This window comes from Pelmatolapia mariae, linkage group LG16_19 (genome assembly GCF_036321145.2).
Source record: "Pelmatolapia mariae isolate MD_Pm_ZW linkage group LG16_19, Pm_UMD_F_2, whole genome shotgun sequence".
Taxonomy (NCBI): Eukaryota; Metazoa; Chordata; class Actinopteri; order Cichliformes; family Cichlidae; genus Pelmatolapia; species Pelmatolapia mariae.
The window spans coordinates 65,481,927-65,502,227 of NC_086241.1; the positions used below are offsets into that span (position 1 = coordinate 65,481,927).

The following is a 20,301-nucleotide window of genomic DNA, read 5'->3' on the forward strand; positions in this document are numbered from 1 at the left end:
AGCATCACAGAAGTTAAAGATGGAAGAGTGAGATCCAGCGCGATGCGCTTGGATTGGAGAGCGCTTTAAAAATAACTGATTGATGGTTGGACGTCTATTTCCTTATGCACTGTGGAGCTTTGACCAGATGTTAGGACTGCACCACACTTGGATGGAATTTTCCCTTCAATCTAAAATTTTTATTACATATTAAAGTTTAAAGTACTGAAATGTAGAGGTGACATACAGATATCTTAGTCTTATTAAAGTCTGAGCTACAGCTTTAACAAGACTCAACTCAGAAACAGTAGTAGATGTGAAGCCTGTCTGCCTGTTTTAGGTTGTGCTGTGCAGGCTGTCATTTGCTGTGTTGGGTTTCAGTCCCCTGCAGCCCCAAAATGTCAGTAAAACAATAGTAATACTACTGCTACTCAGTACTGATAGTAGATATTGGTTTCTGCTTGTTTTCTTTACACAGTACACTTCTTTACACAACCTCTTAGTTCTAAGACCAAAAGGTGGAGAGCACCAGGTATTTAAACCCTAGTGGAGGTTGTCCATTAGGTGGTCGTTAACCTTGTATTAATCATGTATTAATCTGTTAATCAAGCGCACCATTACATGAGCCAAGGGGTGAAAAGGTGTGGAAAAAAGGTGTTGGTCATTACCACCTGAGTTTTCAGGTGAAAGCACTTTGACACCTATTATGCATGTTATCTGTTGAAGTCACCTGTGGGTGGGGGCTGAGGTGCCTGGATAGGGACCTCAAGACTGTTGCTAGCTGGTGTTAGTGATGGTCGTTCACAGTGGAAATAGATGGCCTCTTTTACTCCTCTTTCAAAAGCATCTGTCTTCTCTGTCCAAGATGTGAGCATTGGCATCCTTGAAAGCGGGACCTTTTGGTGCAGATGTGCGGCTTGTCTTGTCCTATCGAGGAGGCTCTTCCAAGTTGTGCCATGCGTTTCTGAAATGGCTGTTTGGTTTCGCCTTGGGATGAACCAGTTTTTGTCTAAGGAGCATGGCATGGTATTTAATTTGAGTCACTTCCACACACACTAGTGCTCAATGTCATCTTTGCTGGTCTTTAAGGTTGTAATGTTGCCTGCAACAAATTCAACAAAGGTCCCAAAAGATACTGTTGCTTTAGTTACATGGTACCAGCAGCATTTAATGCATCCCTGCAAAGTTGTGGAGCTTTTGCATATTTACTAACTGAAGGAAAACACCCTGTTATCCAGGTCAGTGCTAAATTTGATTATGATTAATTGTCTTAGAATTATAGGTTTTTGCACAGAGAAGGGAAAAACTTCTTAACTCTTAAATACAATACTGTGCTTATTTCATTATTTATTTATTCAATGAAGTAAAGTACGTTTTTCTACCAACTTAATGCTCCCCGTCGTTGCATTCTTTAATTCACGACATGGCCACCGGAGGGCGATACCGATGGCTGCAACAAGCCTTCTTTTTCTATTATGTGTATGAGATAACAGATCTTCTATAAACACTTTCCAGATGAGTGTTTAGTTTTAGTTACTAATTTCAGGTAGTACTGAATAAAACACTGAGTCCATTCTGTCGCTTTTTTCACTTTACCAACTGATATTTTGCCCGTCATCGCGCACCTGCTAATCTCTTCACGTGGCCCACCCAACAGCAGGACTCTATAGAATTCAGCCAGCCTTCATTTCTTCTTTCTATCTGCATCTGCGCTTTTCCTTCGTGACATTCAATCATGTCTCCTGAGGAAAAAAAAGAGGCCTATCCCGGGGTGCTCCGTGCTATTCTCGGGGTCTCTGTGGTACACTCTGTCTTAGAGACGTGTTTCTTTTTTACTATTCCCTCTGAGAAAGAAAGTTTTTCGTGTTGTTTGTTTTGCCTCGACTTATTTTTGGAGTCATATCAGTTTAGGCTGAGCGCCAATAAATAGATAATGGTGCTCCAGTGGGCTTAAGTGGTAGTTCTTACAGAGGGCAGAGCTGCACGGGTTTTCTTTAATATAACATTGTACAGAAATGTATTTTAACATGTGAGCTGCTTCATCTATGCACAGCCTTTTGACCTTTGCAGCTCTGCTCTGCCTCAAGAAATGTTTACCTGAAACTCAAGGCTGCACACTCAACTCCACAAGGCCTGCTGTATTTGCAGTAGCAGTGATAAGTTGGAAAGCAGATTTTTTTTCTCCTCCCGAAATCCATAACAGCCATAAAACATCAGATTTTGCAGGATGCTGAGTGGGAAGCCAGCCATTGAAGTATGAAGCTGAAGTAGCTTCCCTAACAATTGCACCTCTCCCAGTCCTCTGATGATACCTTTTCATACTCTGATGAAAGTGCTAGGCTGTAATATATTGCAATGGGGCGCTTCATCATTGTTACTCTCCCAGATCCACATTAGCGCTCTAATCCGGAACATAAAAAAAATACAAAACAAAAGTCTGTCACTGATTATAGGGCTGTAACCACACAGAATGAAACCCTCTCTCAGGTATTGTGTGCACTTAGATAGTTGTGAGTCTATTTTTAACCTCTATTTCTCCTGGAAAAAAAGAAAGATGGTTATTAGAAGAGGTATCATATTCTGTGTATAAAGCTGTCTATACCACTGAAATCCAACATGAGTCAGGCAGCATTGGCTGGATCCCTCAGGCCAGCTCTGAGGAGCCGGTGATAAGATTGGCTTTAAAAAAAAAGAAAAAAAAAAAGCCCTTCTCTGACCCATCACCCCTCCATCAGGAAGATGAGCCTTCTTTCCCTCAAGCGCTGCCTTTGAGGATTCCACAGAAATTAATTTGTGCCAGTATCCATTAACAATTACCGTGCTCACACAGTCGGGGAGCCTTCACCTGGCCGCAAAGTTCAAGGACAATGTTGCTGTTTAGTGAACATAAATGTTGTTGATTGCAATATAGCCCATCATTAGAGGATCCGAGCACTAATTATGATAAATATGCATCCATGATTTCTGTTGATTAAAATGCCTCCAGCATCAGTGAACGGGTTAATGTGCTGTGGTTTGACGCAGGAATGGTTAATAGGAGGACAGGCAGCAGGTGGGGAGTCATGCAGACTGATGAGGAGCAGCAGCAGCAGCAGCAGCAGAAGAAGAAGCAGAGGAGCCGCTGTGTGCTGACAGTTGGGGCTGAGCCGGGGAGAAACGAGCAGCGACGGGCGCTCCTAGTTCGTCCCTGCAGCCGGTACCACCGTGGTCATCTCAGGATACGCACGGCTGTTTTCCTGTTTTTCCTTTTTTGAAGAACCCCCGAGCTTTTCAGGCATGCTTTCTCCTTCTGCCTTGGTGGGTAAGCGGGACGCCGGTGAATAACACTTCCCTTCAGCGGCTGGATAAATGACTTGAGAAACTCTCGTCGAAGTGAGCGGACAGAGAAAGCGGTTGTACGGGAGATGAATGTTACCGGGAAACAGCAACCTGAGCTGATCGAGCGACCCGCCAGTCTCCCGGTTCCAACTTCGGCAAGTAAACCCTTTCAGTCATTCCCTGTGAATGACATGAAATCTAACAGCAGTTTGCAGTTTCCGTGTTAGGGCACTCCGAAAGAGCACTCGGGCAGTTCGTCCGCTGATGTGGAAGGCAGCTTCAAGCTTCCTTTAAAATTATACTATTTATGCTTCTTTGCTTTTAACTGCTTGACGCTGCACAGGCTCGCGTTCAGGTATCAATCGTTTCCAAAGCATCATGAATAGCTGTACAGTTCGGCATACATCTAGAAAACTATGGCTCTCTTACTTAAAAAAACGTTCAACTTTTCTAGATGGTGTTTTGCTGGTCATATAACAATAAATGATCTATTAGGCATGAGCCGCTAATATCCAAGTGCTACAGGTTTAATGACAATATCCATGGAAACATGGCTATTTTATGTATTATTTATTTTTGCCTTAGCCGAATCCAGCAAAAGACTATACTAATGTCTTATTGCTGTTTATTACATTATTTGAACAGTGTAATTGAACAAACGAGCGAGTAATCATTGTATTGGCTAATTCCTAAATTAAGTCTGGTATGTAGTTTCTTCTCTATGATGAAACGGCGCGTTTGGTTAAATGATTATCCGGTATGGTTTGATAGGTTGTAGCATTTATGTTGCAGGTGCACTAAGCAGCTTAGCTCTTATAGCTTGGTATTATTTTTCACATTTAATTTAACTCTTTACAGTAACAATAATAAAAAACAAACAAACCAGTGTTTACGATTTGAGATGACAACAAAATAAGTTTAAATAAGTGACTGCTAATTCTTTCCGTTGTAGCGCTCTCGAACCCCAGTTGTAATATAGCTATTATTATTATTATTATTATTATTGTTATTATTATTATTATTATTATTATTATTATTATTATCACCATCACCATCTTTTGTCGCGAGTTCACCGAGCTTCCTTCAGGGCTTCATATTTAGCAGGATATCATGTTTAGGCGACTTTAGCAAGAAAACAGATGACCTGACCTTTTACCAGACTTTCATATTCTGTGAGTCAGCTCTGTAAAGAAAAGTCCATCATAGGCTGCAGGACATGTTACTTAACCAAGCACCGTCTTCAGAAATGGGCTTAAAATTATATATCTTGCATACACAGTTGGTTTTTCATATGTGTCAGTAAACATGTTTCCATGGATACCTCGCTGTAAAGTTTTAAGTTCTTGGTTCATTTAAAAGGACAGCTTCTGGCACATCTTTACCTACATTTGTCCTTTTGTCGCCTTCGCTGGGCGTCCAGCACCTTTAATTCCATCGAAGCCACTGCCTTGCTTTCACAAAGCCATTAAATACTGGATATCAGAGCCTCTGGGGACACACAAGTCTTGAGCTTAACTCTATTTAGAGTGTGTTCAGTTTCCACACACTTCCACTCTCCATTTACCGCTGAGTAATGGCTAAGATTATACAGTAAGCACAAGTAAACAGTTGCAAATTGCAAGAGAATCTCCCATTCCACAAAGCATGTTTATGACAGTGTAGTGTAAAGTTTCAGGCTGGTAAGCATGGACTTAATTGTGCCTGGAATTAACAAAATGCAGTTTGGCATGCCCTTCAGCAGTTTCAAATATCAGGGTAATTTGGCTTGAATTAATGCCAAAATGTGTTAATTATAGATGCTTTATTATATGCAGTTAGGCTGCTTGGAAGATTCCAGAGACGGATTCGAGTTTGCATTCGAAGTGCTTTACCATATTTCCCGTTTTTACTCCCCCCCCAATTTATGTCATATATATTTGGATTATGTTGTTTTAAGGGGATTTTACTCCATCTTCAGTCAAACATGTTAAACATGAAACCGCAATCATAAAATTTGGGTTTTTCAAACATGGAGATGCCCTGAATCTATCTGGGTGATTGGCAATCACTGATAAATTAGATGAAAGTGCTGGGAAGGCACACCTCTCCTATTTTTTCCCCTTTGTTATTCCCATAGCACGCTGGGTGCATATCAACAAATATTTGATGCCCCCTAATGATGAAGCATCTGAGACGTGATTACTGTGAAGACTTGCGTAAACCAGGGTGTAGCAAAAGTAAGGAATAATTCAGGTTTGTATTGAATTGTCTGAAGGTGTTTGAAGAGTCAGTAGATACAGTAAACTGAGTCCTCCTGTCCAAATACAAGCAGCTCTCTGCCTACAGTGTGTGTGTGCATTAGTTTTGCCATGTTTGAATTGTATGTCACGGTATATTAGTGCTGTGATTGGCAGGCAGGGTGTTTTCCTGCCTCTGCATGCTGGGAGAGACTCCATCCCCGACTTAGTTCAAGCAGTATATTTGTGCGGTGAACACTTGAAAAATGTAACTCTTCATACATAATTCTCTGCCTTTGCAATACCTGGATTCTGGACTGTGTTTCAGCAGCTTATTGATGAACCCATCACTAAGATGTGCCAAAATTCATAATTACTGGATAGTTTTTGCGCCGTTTTGACTTCATAACAAATGAACTGTGGTCAGAAAGTTTAGCAAAAATCTAGAAAAGTTCAAACCATACCTGATTTAAAGCCACAGAGTCTTAATCTTGTGATATTACAGCAAAATTCAGTCCGTAAACTGATCCTAGGGGAATAAATTCATGATGCAGAATGCTTAAGTAAACAACGGTCATGCTCACCCTCGTGCTGTGCCAGTTTTCAGTTTTCCAAGCTTCGGGTTTTTCTGGTGAATCCTAATGTTGGTTTGTTCATGTATCGATTACCTTCCACTTATTCAAAGTTGAGTCACAGTGGAAATGAGCTAAGCACAGTAATCCAGAAATCATTCTTCCCAGCACTTTCCATTTCTTCCTGGTAGACCTCAAGGCATTCCCTGACCAGCTGAAATCTAACCTCCTCAGTGTGTTCTGGGTCTACCCAGGGTTTCCTCACTGATTGCCATGCTTGTAAAACATTTTGAAGGGATGCACCTGCCCAGGAGGCATCTTAACCAGATGTCTGAAGCACTTCTCCATGTTGAAAAAAGGCAGTTGGCGCGGCTCGCTTCTGATATCAGCGTTTCTTACCCTACCGCTAAGCCCGACCCCAGCATTCTTACAGAAGAATCTCATCATGGCTCCTTGAACTTGTGACCTCATTTACATTCATTCTGTTATTACGACTAGAAGTGTGTAGTGGAACATAGACTGGTAAAAATGAAAGCTTCACTTTTCAACTCAGCTCTCGACCTGCGTCTCCACCTCAAGAGCCTCGTATAATGTCTGCATTGTTGCTGATGCAGCACCAATCTGCCGTCCACCTGACGTTTCACCTTACCATTGCTCTCGAATAAGATCCTGAGATGCTTGTTCCTCCTTGCTTGAGGCATCCTCTCTACCCCAACCCACAGGGAGCACTCCACCTTTTTTTTTTAATCCATAGAGAACCATGACGTCAGTGTATGACGTTGGTGTAGCTATGTTTTGGATGTTTCTGGAACAGAAAAATGAAGCCAAAGCACATGTGCCTTTGACCTGCAAGTCACAGAACTATGACATCACAGCAACATGACTGGTCAGTTGCAGTGGTGGATCTGGAGTAACATTAACTGTGATCACGGAGGAAAACCATCAACGTGATATCTGATGCACTGAAATGTCTCGAAGTTTTTCTTTTTCACAAGTGCAGCATTGCAGTGACTGAATGAAGGGCATTCAAAACAATCCTCTGGATGTTTGCTGCCTTTTGTTCTGTTCTTGGTCGATAAAATGGTTCCACACTGCTTCAATAATGTTGAGGTCCGGGCTCTGCGGAGGACAACTGTGTGTTTTTTTTTTTTATTTTTTTTTATGGTTTTACTGGATTGGCAATGTTTCTGAGATCATTTTTCACCAGCGTTCCCAGTGGTATTCCATGGTGGATCCAAATCTGATGTTACTTTCATAATTAATTATGACAAAATCCCTGAGATCACTGGCTGAAATGACAGAGACAGTTTTACAGATGGCCGTAGACACTCACTGTTATACCTCTCTGCTGACCTCCTCCTGTCCATCCGCCAATAATCTCAACCAAAAAATTGAAGAAAAAAAAAAAAAATGGTTTGAGAACATTTCAGCAGATGGATCAACTAATGGACCAGATGCATCTCAAAGGCCCTGCGCCAGCTCTTTGTTGTTGTTGTTTTTTTCCAGTTTCTTAAGGACATGGCTTTAAGATACTGTTTGTCTGAGGTACTGTTGTTAGGCCTGCCACATCAATTTTTAACAACACACGGTACACCATGCTGATAGATGCCAAATGTTTGGCTCTTTAGGAATCACCATGATGGTGCTAACGTACTACTTTTATGTGTTTCTAATTATTATGACTGGCATTTTTTGGGGAAATTCAACTAAAGAAATAAAAACAAATGTTTGGGGCTTTTTGCCTAATTTTTTTTATTAGGTACTAAACTTGGCTTTGTTAGGTTGCCTCTTATAAGTAGAAACAGTATTGGTTCATCCTTTCAGTAAGGTGCTTTTTGTGGCTGAATGATTCATAAGTCAGTGTTAAGTGGTTTAAAAAAATAAAATTTCTCTGAAAATGTTCATGTACAGGGACGACACTGAAAATGAATGAAAAAGCAGACAATGTGTAGAAAAATCCCCTGAAATATATTCAGAAAACCTGGAGACGGCTTTAACAACTTAGAGGAAAGTCTGGATTCTTGGAAGAAAAATATAAAGGAATTAAAAGAACTTTTGCACAGTACTAAACACCTTGCATCTTCTTGCACTACTGTATCTTTAGTTATTTTGGTCCAATAAAAACAAGTACAGTCACATTTTCAGAGTTCATTCAGTATCACATCTCTTGAGATGCTTTAGTTTGAACTGGCAAGTTGGAGCTTTCAGTACACTGGTTGCATCAGCTCTAAATGTAATTAAAACAGACTTTAATGAGCCATGTGTTTTGTGTGTTACAATTTCTCATGCGCAGACTCCCCACAACAGATTCCCCCGTTGACACAATGCAAACACGTTTACAACACAGTATTGATGTTAAAATATTGACAGTGATGGAATAATTACGCACGCACAGCCTTACAGGATTATACTCACCGTTGAGGATATTGACTTGCTGGTCAACATTAACATTTACAGAAGGGGAATGCTGCAAGGACAACCGAAAGCGGAGATCAGTGCAAATGGGATTAAAAAGAGGGTGACACAGTGTTATTATCAGACAATCAAACCCAGGCTTGTCCCATTTTAAAAGCTTAAAAAAATAAGTGGCATTCATGTCACATAAAATTTCCAACCCCCTGTGGTCACCCGCTCGAGGGTTTCTCTTGGCAGGAACTGCAGAAGCTTAATTATACCCCAGTGGAGTGTGAAAGTCTGCTTTTGTATTCAGGAAGTCAATCATATTTTAACCAAATCACTCCTGTTGGAGCATGAAACATGCATTCTCTTTAACTTTTCATTTTCCCAGAGCTACTCAGGTAATTGGAAAAGACAAAATAATCAGACTTGATATTTAAAAAAAATGAAATTCTATTTCTCTCTTTTCTTTTTTTTTTTAAAGGTTATATTTAGTCTCTTTCATTGCCAGAACAATATTCAATTTTCCTCCTATCACTGCAGTCAGGCTCTTCAAAATGAATACAATAATTTAATGACCCTAGAGAGAGAATGCAAACATGTGGCACGTGTTGCTAGGACTGCTTCAGTCATTTCCACCTTATATTCTGTTAAATGTTTAGTAGGACTATACAAAATTATTAATCTACATGTAGATCCTTTCCTCTCAGATGGGTCCATGGTTTAATGTTAATCTCCTTATGGCATATGAGCTAATGGCAGGAACATGAGGATCCCATGAGGACTGTGAGATGGGCCAAAGGGCACACTCCAGCGTTATATCATAAATTAGTCCTTTTTTTAAGCGTATAATTAATCCCTGTAGGAAGTGCAAAGATACATATATAACACACCATCATGCACAGTCATATTCCATTATTCAACTTAGTCCAAAGTCAGGCGTTAATTAAAGCTTTAATTAGACTGCGTTTTAATTTTTTAAATGTCAAGAGGATATGTAGTGTCATAAATCCTGATACATCAAAAACAAGTTGCGGCTGTCACTGTTTGTCTTGAAGTGTTTCTTTAGCAAATAAAAGGAAACTCGTCCTCCACATTATTAATACCCACGGCGTTTCATTAGCATTTTTATTTAGATTCAAGGCAGGAAACTTATGCATTTTAATGTCCCCCCCATTCATTTTCAAGCGAGATACGAAGAAATCTACCTCGTCTCCTCACCGGCTGACGGCGGATTGTCGTGGACATTTTACTCACCTCTTCGAGACAAACTGCACTGAAAAAATGCAGCGAAAGAAACAGTAGCTGGGCGCCCGAGAGTCGCCCTTGAAATGGAAATAAATGAATTATGGTAATATAAACAGTCCTACATTAGTTCCTCAAAATATACATTCACCCTAGATTATTCCTCCCACAGTAGCAACATGAAAACCTTCCACTCAAACCAAACTTTCACTTCATTGTTTACAATGCATTTCATATCTGTGTGCAGCTCTCTCTCTGTTTTTATTTATGACTAATGAAGATAAAAGGATAAATTATACTCTCATTACCAACAATTTATTGAAAACCTGAAGACCAGTTGCTCTTATTTTGTTCACGTAGTTTTTCCATCTCACATGAAACATACATGGGCAGATTCTTTGGGGGGGGGGGGGGGGGGTTGTACTATCTAACACATTTGGACCGTGGTGCTGTTTGAGCAGTAAAGCTCCGTGAGAGGAGCCTTTTCAAACAATGAATATACAATAGAGAGGAAATGCATCAAGTGGGTCTGATTCCCCATGGAGCCGCTCCGAGTGGAAGATTGAACAAGGATGATTGCAGAAGATACAACTCCACATTTCTGAGAGCTCTACTCATGTGAAGGCGGCTCCATCCTGGCTACAGCTTATTGACCCTCTAAGATACTGATACACAGAGAAGGCCTGATTTACTTAATATGCAAGCATTTTACCTACACAAACTAAGCTTAGACTTAGAAATATCAACCAACTGTATTGAGACATCAGATAGTTGCTTTCCTGCAGGTCCCTTCCCTTTCTTTTGTGGCATACACTGTCCCACAAAGGTTTGTGAAGTAAGGATTTTGGCTGCTGCTGTTTATTTATTTTTGCTGTTTATTTATTTTTTTATCTGGACAGGTTAAAGTGCTAAGCTCCCCGAGTGCCACCCACAGTGCAAGTCCAGCACATAAGCTGCAGAAGCAAAACAAGTTTCACTTTTCAAAAGTAGAAAACATTCTGAACAACAGATACGGCTTTTCTCTTGGTTCTATTGATGAAACTCTGCTCTCTTTTCTTTCTCCTCAGTCTCTTCTTACTGTTCTTGAATGAAGTGATGGAGCCCATTCCAGCTGTTATGCTGCCTGGCTAGCTAGGGCACAGCACTGCAGTGTGAATTTGTCCAATTATTAGTGTTTATAATTTGTTAAACACAGACAAATTATATTATTTTGTGTCAGATTAGAACTACAAGTAAGAAGGAGCGACATTTAATACAGGTTCCCTATCAACACACTCCACAACACTCCTGGCAGCCAATAATATAATACATTTACCCCCACACAACAATTTTTGAACATTGAATGTGCTTCATTTAGCTTTGACCAGGGGCCTAAATTATGAAGCTCATTGCACATGTTGTTATTATTAATCTCTGGCTCTCTTCCAGTGTAATTTTCTCTCCCATTATTCCCAGACGGTCATAACAGAAGGCTGCCCCTCACAGAGTTTCTTCCTGTTAAAAGGGAGTTTTTCCTTCCCACTGTCGCCAAGTGCTTGCTTAAAGGGGTTGATTGTTAGGGTATTCTCTGTATTATTATTGGGTCTTACTTACAACATACATATAAAGCTCCATTGGGCAACTATTCTTGTGATTTGGGGCTATATAAATAAAACTGAACTGAACATACCAAGAATATGTTTCCATTATCTGGATTCACTTACCCTAAAATAGTTGATCAGAAAGAAAAGGTCACACAACGCTGGTAATCAACTTTCTGAGTTTACCCAGGGTTTCTCCCAGGGAGGTGTTGGCAGCAACTGACCAATCTGAAAGGGGCGTTTCACAGATCATATGAGTCTTCTTCCACTAAAAACATACCAAATGTTGATTAAAAATCTACAACGAACACAGAAAATATAAAAGTAAATTGCAACACTGTTGCAAAAGGACAAGAGATGATCATTAATGGGGTGATTAAGTGCACAGAGTGGTAAAATAAACATTTTAATTCCAGTTCATTATTTTATCACTGTGTGGCATTCAGTGCTGCCTTTTGCTTCTAAGATGATGGCTGCACATACTGCACTGCTATGAAACTTTAAACTGAATCCATTAAAGCTTACTGCCTAATAAAGACGTGGAAATCACTTCAGTTTGACACAGATCCAAATGAAATCAATTTGATTGATTGAAATGGTATTCTTGTCGTTTCTGTGTTCCAGTAGCTGCAGTTCCACCAGAGGAAAAGCGACTTAGCAGATTAGACTGGCGCATAAAACCATTTTAGACATTTTTAAATGACCAAATTAATACATGCACATTCTCGTGACAATGCGACGCACAGTTTGCACTTCATTCTATGGTTTTTAGTAAAGTACTGCTTAACAAAAGTTTTGCCTAAAACATGCTCCAAGTAAATGTGGCACTACAAGCCAATTTGGGACTGTCCAGAGCTCAAGATAATTTCTTGCACCAGGCTGTAAACATGCTTTTTAATGCTGTAAAGTTGGGCATTTTAACATCAGAGTCTATAGGGATTGACTCCCTTTTACAGCCAGCCATGATTACATAATTACAATCGAGAGGTCTGGTTCAATGACTTGATTTAGTGGAGGTGAAGCTGAGCTGACAGCTGGTGGCATGTGGAGATGGAGAGAGGGGGATTTCAGCCACTCTTCCAGTCGTTATGGGGGGAGACATTTGCTGTAGAGACCAAAACCAGTCCGTCACCCACGTTAATTTCTGCTGCAAAGTTGGGCTGCTTAACACGATACTCTCATGATCGATTCACTTTGGAGCGAGTCTTAAGTGGCCACTCAGGGAACTGCAGTTTCTGGCACTCTGGTGTTGGCTTCACTTTTCAGCCCCAGAGGTTGCTGCTTGTTGTTGCTTGAGATCTCTGAAATGTTCATTACCATCTTGTTAGGCTTCTCTCAGCCTTGGCATCACGGCTTTGCGTTGCGCGTCCCAAACTTGGGATTTCACCTCATCAGTGTTACATAGAACAAGATTTTTTTGGGTATATTTTCAAATACTTATACAGTAAATATAAAAAGCCCAGTTCTCGTCCTTGCGTTAACTGTAACCCTTGAAGTAAACAGTGTTCAGCTCAAGAAAAATCACACTGAAGAAGCACTTGTGTATTTACTGTGGTTTAGCCAACATCTCTGAATCATCACCTCCTGCTGTGATCAAAGATGCATTCAAAACATGTTCAGACATGAGAATATGAATCTAATTTATCACCGTAAACTGAATGAACTGAATGACTTTGCCATATAGCTCTCTAAAAAAGGGACACAATCAGTGCTGAGGTATTTACGGAGTGTTTGTTTTGCAGTAACATGTTTCACCGTTATGTAAGACTGCGTCTTGATTGAAAGAAGTGAAAATAGTTCCAGTAATGTGGTAATTAGCAGCGTTTAAAGCCATGTTAGGAGAAATTACCAAAGTTGTCTCATTTAAAATGATGGATTATGCTCATCAGTACAGCTCTATCTCTGGGCTGTGTTTAATGGATTTTTTGGGGAAAAATACACATTAAAATTTTTAATCTGTTTTTTTTTTCTTTTTTAAAAACTACAAAGTTGCCAGGCAAATTGCATGCTGGTATTTGAAAACGAGAGGTAACTCTGCCACAGTTTTTGGCATCATTTACAAAAATCTTAAATGTGAGCAAAAATACCATCCCAGTTAAAATGCGCGCTTGCTCTTTTGCAGTGGAGCCAGATTCCTCTGTGGCATGTGGTTTGCAAATAAATGAGAATATTCTATTCTAAAATTCTATCCATCGACTTCTCCTCTTGGTTATAAATAACAGCAACTTGCAGCTCTCTGCTCGGATTTTAAAATTAACATGCTTTTTTAAAAGAGTTCCACGTTCTTGCGTGACTGCAGTTGTACAGCCATAGCCATTTCCCCGCTGACACAACCCCAGGGTAGTTTTAATTGACCTCAAAAAACAGGGGACGGGCTGAATAGAGAGCAGAGTTTTGCTTTTCATCTTCTGTTCTAAATCTGTCTGATTTTTAAATGTGAAGATCTTTTAAAGGATCCAGATGAAAGTGCTCGCCTTGACAATAGTAGTAATTGTGACACTTGTCAACATCATGGGTTCTCGTCACACACACAGCTCAGTCATTTCTTTTTAAAAAAGATATTCTTGTTTTCAGACGAGTCGCCGAGGCTGCACGTATCCAGATATTTCTAATAGTTGTTAAGTTGGTTTTTCTTCATGCTGCTTACAGTTAAATGATGTGAACTGCTGTGATGTGGGTGTTTTGGGAACTTTCATGCATAACGTAGCTTTTAATTAGATTTTTCAGCCAAGTAAATATTTCATATGCTAACAACAGTAACAACCTCTAGGTTCAGATGAATGTAGTTTTATCGGTTCGTAGCCAGAGAGAGAATTAGGACTGGTGTCAGCTCGGGTAATCAAAACGCATGAGTCATGGCTGAAAATGTATAGAGTCCATGATGAGGGTGTGTTAATGGTAAACGGAACTGATGGAACTAAAGTATGATTCACCGGGGAGTGCTGTGAGTGGATTAACTCAAAAATATTTCACCACATTTTGCACTGTACGTACAGGTCTGGAGGACTGTTCCAGGCATTATATGATTGATCTACACAAAAAAAGGCATCTGGTAAGTGTGTGTGTTGAACTCTGGCTGCTGGCTGTGTTTGTATCAACTGTGCGTGTGTTTGTGTTTGACAGTTGTGGTGCTTTTCAAGGTTATCAGTGTCTGGAAAGTTCTTCTTCCGCCACAGCTAAAGTAAACTCAAATGTCATCTCCACATTAGAAAGGAAGCTTGGAGATAGCAGGACTGCCTGCTGTATTATTAATACATGCAGGGAATCGACGCTCTATGAAATCACTCTACAGACTTCAGCTATGATTGGTCTGGCACATAGCCAAGTAACCTCCTTGGACAACACAAACTTAAAAGAGCAATTGTCTACTTGAAATCTTAAAAGAGGGTTTTGGGTAATATCAACTTTTTGTAATCTTTAATAATAAACATCCAGCATTGCACTCTTACTTTTTCAAGTGATTCTGTTGACTTCATCCGGCATAAACTCGAGCTGTGAAGGAGCCAAGATGAAAGTCAGCAACTCCAACTCTAACGCTTCAGTTCTCTGCCAAAAAAAGGTGGATTGCTCCCTCTGGGTCGGAGGAAAAGATGCTGCTCCAAGCAAGGGAATTTAAATATTTCAGGATCTTGTTCACAAGTGATTGAAATGGTGGAGCTTAAATGGAACAAGAAATTAATGTTGGGTCAGCATTACTGCTGCATTGTACCCGACTGTCAGCTGAGCCGAAGGTGAATGTTTTCGTTTGCTAGTTGATTTAATTCCCGCTCCTCACACGTGGTAATGATGAAAGAATCAGATTGCAAATACAGCAGCTGAAAAGAGTTTTTTCCTTATGAGATTTGGGCTTAACTGTTGCTCCTTCATGTCCAAAGGAGACAGCTGTGGACAGTCTAATCAAGATGCCTCCCGTGCATTTTCTCTTCACGTCTTTGGGGCATCCCCAACCGGGAGAAGATCCTAGGGTAGAACCACAACTCACTGGAGAGATTTTATAAGAAACCATTAATAAGAAGATAAGAAACCATTGCTGGGGAAAAAACATCTGGATAAACCAACTTTAGATAATCAGGAAAAATGAGCAGATGGATAAAATGAAAAATAACTTTAAATAAATGTTTGAGACAAAGCTCGACTTCCTCAAACACTGTGGTTCTGCATGTTCACGTTAATATTAAAGTCTCAAAACTCATGTCGGTTGACTTGTCGGAGGCATTCCTGTCATCCAGGGTTAGCATTTCCTTGTGCCAGTCATTAGGATTTAATCCTCTGATTATTTTCTACACTTTTTGTCTATTTTAAATTTGGTTCACATATTCACTTGAGAATTTTTATTTTTTATAAAGACTTAACCATCTGGTCAGATTTGGTTTGGTTCATGAATCAGTTATTGCAAAAATTAAATTACCATCTGGCTGAGACTTAGTTTGTGTTGCTGAATATTATCTGCCGAACATCAATGTGCTTCCTTTGCCATGTGAGCATGCTTGCATACTGATGCTTGTGTGCTTGAACCTGCCGGGCAGCTGGAGTCGTGCCGTGCGTGTATTGATGTTTTTTTCCTCCCATGAGCCTATGTGGGTTTTCTTGGTGTACTTCAGCTTCCTGTTGGCCTGAAATGGACTAACAACCTCTCGAATAGTGTACGGGATGTTTCCCACCTTTCCTTTCCCCTGAATATGAAAACTAGAAAATGGGTGGCTGGAGCTAGAAAGATTCCTTGTTCCTCAACATCTGTCTTTAAAGTGGGTTTGGCTTTTTGGAAGCTTATACCCAAAGGTTGAGACAAAAACTTCCTGTCCAGTGTTAGAAAGATTTGGAACGAAGGGCTTTCAGTGCAATCTGACATGTAGCTTGGACAAGCTAATTTGTCAATAAAACTGAAAGCTGTAACATTTTGTGGATAAACAAAACCAAAATAATTTTAATGAATAAATGAGAAATAGCTTTTACAACATGGTAGATTTTAAAGTTTTTAAAACTTTTGATCTTCAATATTCGGAGTAAGTACTTGTTGTTTTTCACAGATATGAAATGTTGATTAAATGTGTTTGATGAATTGAAATATTTTAAGCCCCGTCCTCATTTATGGAGCTGCAGGTTTTGAACATTAATTAGGCTGCGGCTAAAAACTGTTTTTGCATTCTCAGGCAACAAAAGCTGATTACAGATCTAAATTGAATCTTTGAGGTTCAGTTATTTATAACTATAGTTACCTGTGAATGGGGGAAAAAAATTCTAATTACCTTTGATAAGGGATTTGAAAGGATTTGGATTCAACAAAAAGCTGAACCCCAACACCAGTTTTTCAAGACTGGCCTAAAGATTAGGCACTGGCGCAGGACTCAGTAAAAAGCTTTATGTTTTATTTGTAATTGAAATACTATAGCTCCACAGGGGTAGAAATACAACGGCCTAAATCTCAGCGCACTCATAGGATGATGGTAATATTTTGTTTCCAGTGAACAGGGAATGTCCCACCTACAGAAACGGTCGATAGCAGCAATTTTTTGCTAGAAAAAAAAAAGGCATCCTGGTGCTCGTGATCCACTGAGCATATACGGTTACTTTTATGCTTCGTCTGCTTTCACTTCAGTTGTGCCAAGCCAAGTACGATCTCACTCTGGTTCACTTCAAGTCTGAAAAGTGTACTTTACCCACTCCCAGTGGAGCCTGTACTGTGATACCCTGGTACAAACACCATAAACAGTTGAGATAATGGTTTAGACAGTTTGCAGCCTCTGTCTCACACAATTTAGAGGTGCTGTTTCTTCTAAAAATTGTGATATTTTTCTTGAACCCTGTTTCACAGTTTTTTCTTTTTGTAAAGCAACTGTTGTGCATTTGGTCTGGCAGAGCAGCAGTGTGCTTTTGTGTTTAAGAAGCATATTCCACAGATATTCCCTGATGTCTAGCGAGCTGTGCGCGTTATGAATTACATTGTGCAATCTACTAGCTTAAAACATCTACCAGACTAGGATATGTTGTTCCGCAGTGGTTCCAGCAAAAGCTCCACACTCTTCATTGAACTAAGTGCTGTTGTATTGGCTGTGAGATTTTCAAAGGGCCATGCATTGATTTGTTCCTGAAATTATTCAAAACAAGTCTCTCCAGCACTGTGGCCAATTGTAAACGTGTAGTTTAGTGGTCAAGTGCACAAAACCTGATTTAAGGTGTTGATGCTGTATTCTGAGCAGTTGCAAATCTTCTGCTGCAGAGACTAAACTTTTAAAGCGGAAATGTGTGTCTAGGTATTTTGACGTTTTCTAGACTAGCCTCTAGGGAGACCATGGTCCATAACTATAATACTCAGTATTGTTTTTTGCTTTCTGAAAATGGTTTAAATTATATCAAACTGCATTAGTGTCAAGCTCTAGGTGTTGCTAACCACCTATAGTGTTGGTGGACCAAATCATTGGATTGAATAAGATTGGATAAGCAGAAGAAATTTATAATTTATAAGAAAAATAAAGTTACAGTTAAAATGCTGTAAAATGCAGCAATAAACTTCAAGGCTATGGCTTCCCTCTTGGGCATTTGTTTGTGAATATTTCAAGGACATTCACACTTGATTAAGTCATTCACTCCTAATTGGAGTTTTTAATGGTTTAAAGGCTTAATAAATAAATCCTGATGCTGACTACAGTGCAGGGCTCATAGAAGTAGTGATCTAATTCAGATTGTTGGTAATCATTAATGTTAAAGAGAAAATACTTTAAGTTTTAGGGCTCTGTGTCATAAAGAGCTTTGACATTTTCAGCCAAAGATATTAAAGTCAGTTTTATTTCCCGTATCTGTCTGGTCTTAAGTGATACAGTTATAGTCATCAAATCAAAATGAATCAAATGTGAACTCTGCCTCTCTTCAAGTGCATCACTGATGAGTTCATCGGCACTCCTAATGACCAGTGTGACCAATCTGTTTAATGACCAATGTCATATCGCTCTCCGATTTATTTACCCCCGAGAGCATGAACCAAGTACACTAGGACAGCCGTCAAACGTTGACTAAAGCTCATTCTTGACCTTCTGTGAAACAACTTCTGTTCTTTCACTCCTTTGACAGCCCTGCTGAGATTTTTTTTTTTCCTGTTTTGCCTCGTTTTACCTGAGGAAAAAAGAAAAAAAAAAAACTATCAACAAAATGCTTAAGGTCCTCTGTTGGGTAAAATCTCTAAAAAGCAAGTTGGTTGTATTGATTTTTTAAAAGTAAACCTATATATATATATATATATATATATATATATATATATATTTCTTGCCCCCATGTAGTAATACATTTGAGCTGTTCTTTGAAAGTGTTATTCATAATTAATATCACTGTCTTCAAATGAATTGTAGACAACTGAGATCTTATGCAATGTATCTGGCTGATGCTGTGATCTCAGATTTATCTCATCTTCTGTGTGTGAAGATACCCCCCATCTAAACTAATCGATAATACATGTTCACCCTCTGGCAAATTTGTTCTTTCATTTCTATGCAGACAACTTTATAAAAGTTTACCTTTGATTTTTTTGCCCAATTTTACTCATTCATTCAGTACTACTGAGAATATGGTGGCCTTCCAAATCAAATACAGCATGGCTCTTCTGTAAATGTATCTAATTTGTCCTTTTAGAAGAGTTTATTGTTAACTTTTGGTGATGACAATTAGACTAAAACTGGCTTTTAAAAAACTGTGTAGCTGTAGCTACATCTATTTGGACCTGGTCAGAATTAGTCAATCCAGACTTTTGAAGGGAATACCAGTGAAAGTGAATGATGCCATTGTTTGACATACAGGGTGGAAAATACAGTCACAGACAAAGCATTACCTCTTTGTAAATCACCTTGTGATTGCTTTGTTGTTACTGTAGCAGATTTCCTGTAGTATCCTGTAGTTTGAATGGAAGACACCTACTTGTTTGCAAACACTTGCCATGTACTCTCCGATCTGTAGTGCTTGGAAAAAGTGTGATGCAAATCAGAAACTTTGCCTTTAAAGTAAAAGCTGTGACGATTTGAATGCAAAAGACAAATGGTTTCTGTTTATGATGTACGTTTGACAGTTTCAGTGGCGATTAGTTTGCAGACGAGTTGGGGTTTTCTATATAAACTACTGACAACTGTAGCAACCTGCTAGCTACCAAAGCAAACACAATCAGGCTTAGGTGCAGTACAACATACGTCTTTGTGCCCAGTTTCACATTAGTGACTGCCAGCAATCATTGGCCAAATGATCGGAATACATATTTTCCCTCATAACCAGTGACCAGTGAATGGGACTCAAGTGATCAATTCTACAGCGGCTTCTTGCCAGTGGGTCAGGGAATATGCTTATGCACTCATGTATAAAGGTGTACCTCACTTAAATTTGACCAATCTTGCTTCCAAGGTTACTTCTGGACCATTTCCAGCTCCGTTATTTTTAATTTACTTTGCCACTTGATCATTAAAAACCAGGAAATGGCAACAGTGCCAGAGTTAAAAAAAAATAACCTTGAAGAATGTTGGAGGGAATCAGGAATATGAAAAACGTCCACCTTCACAGATATTATACGAGATAACAGAGGAAACTTTTTTAGGGGGGCTAAAAATGCAATTGATAGCCATCGTCTTTCACTGGAATCGAATAACTTTGAATAGTCTTTATGAAGAGTTTTGCCACGAATGTTAAAAAAATGCTTTGTTTTATATTTGTTCAGCTTCATAGCTTTCAGAGTCCCCCAGTCATTATCACAGCTTGGGTGTCGTAAAATGTACGATACTAGTAATCAAAGTAAATGTAACATGAATGCAGCGTTGGTGATAGAGCTGTGAGGAAGACTGCCTGCCTGAACTGACTGAACTCACAGTTTCAGTGTACTTCAAAGTCAGTTGGCCAAATTCTGTATTTTTGCATAAAATTGCAAAAATTGGAATGATACGTTAATTATCCTTTCAAATATTGAATGATCATCATGCTGAAGTAAAAAACAAACAAAAACCACTTGCATAGCTTTTTTGTTATTTA

General features: G+C 39.4%; 1 protein-coding gene across 1 annotated transcript in view; it reads left to right on the plus strand.

The window, feature by feature from the left end:
• The first annotated feature begins 3,077 nt into the window (after nt 1–3,077).
• sntg2 (syntrophin, gamma 2) overlaps nt 3,078–20,301 on the plus strand; it is a 100,793-nt gene continuing 83,569 nt past the window's right edge. The window contains exon 1 of the mRNA XM_063498286.1: nt 3,078–3,452. Within this exon, the coding sequence (XP_063354356.1) occupies nt 3,384–3,452 (69 nt within the window). The 5' untranslated portion in view covers nt 3,078–3,383. The remainder of the gene's footprint in view (nt 3,453–20,301) is intronic.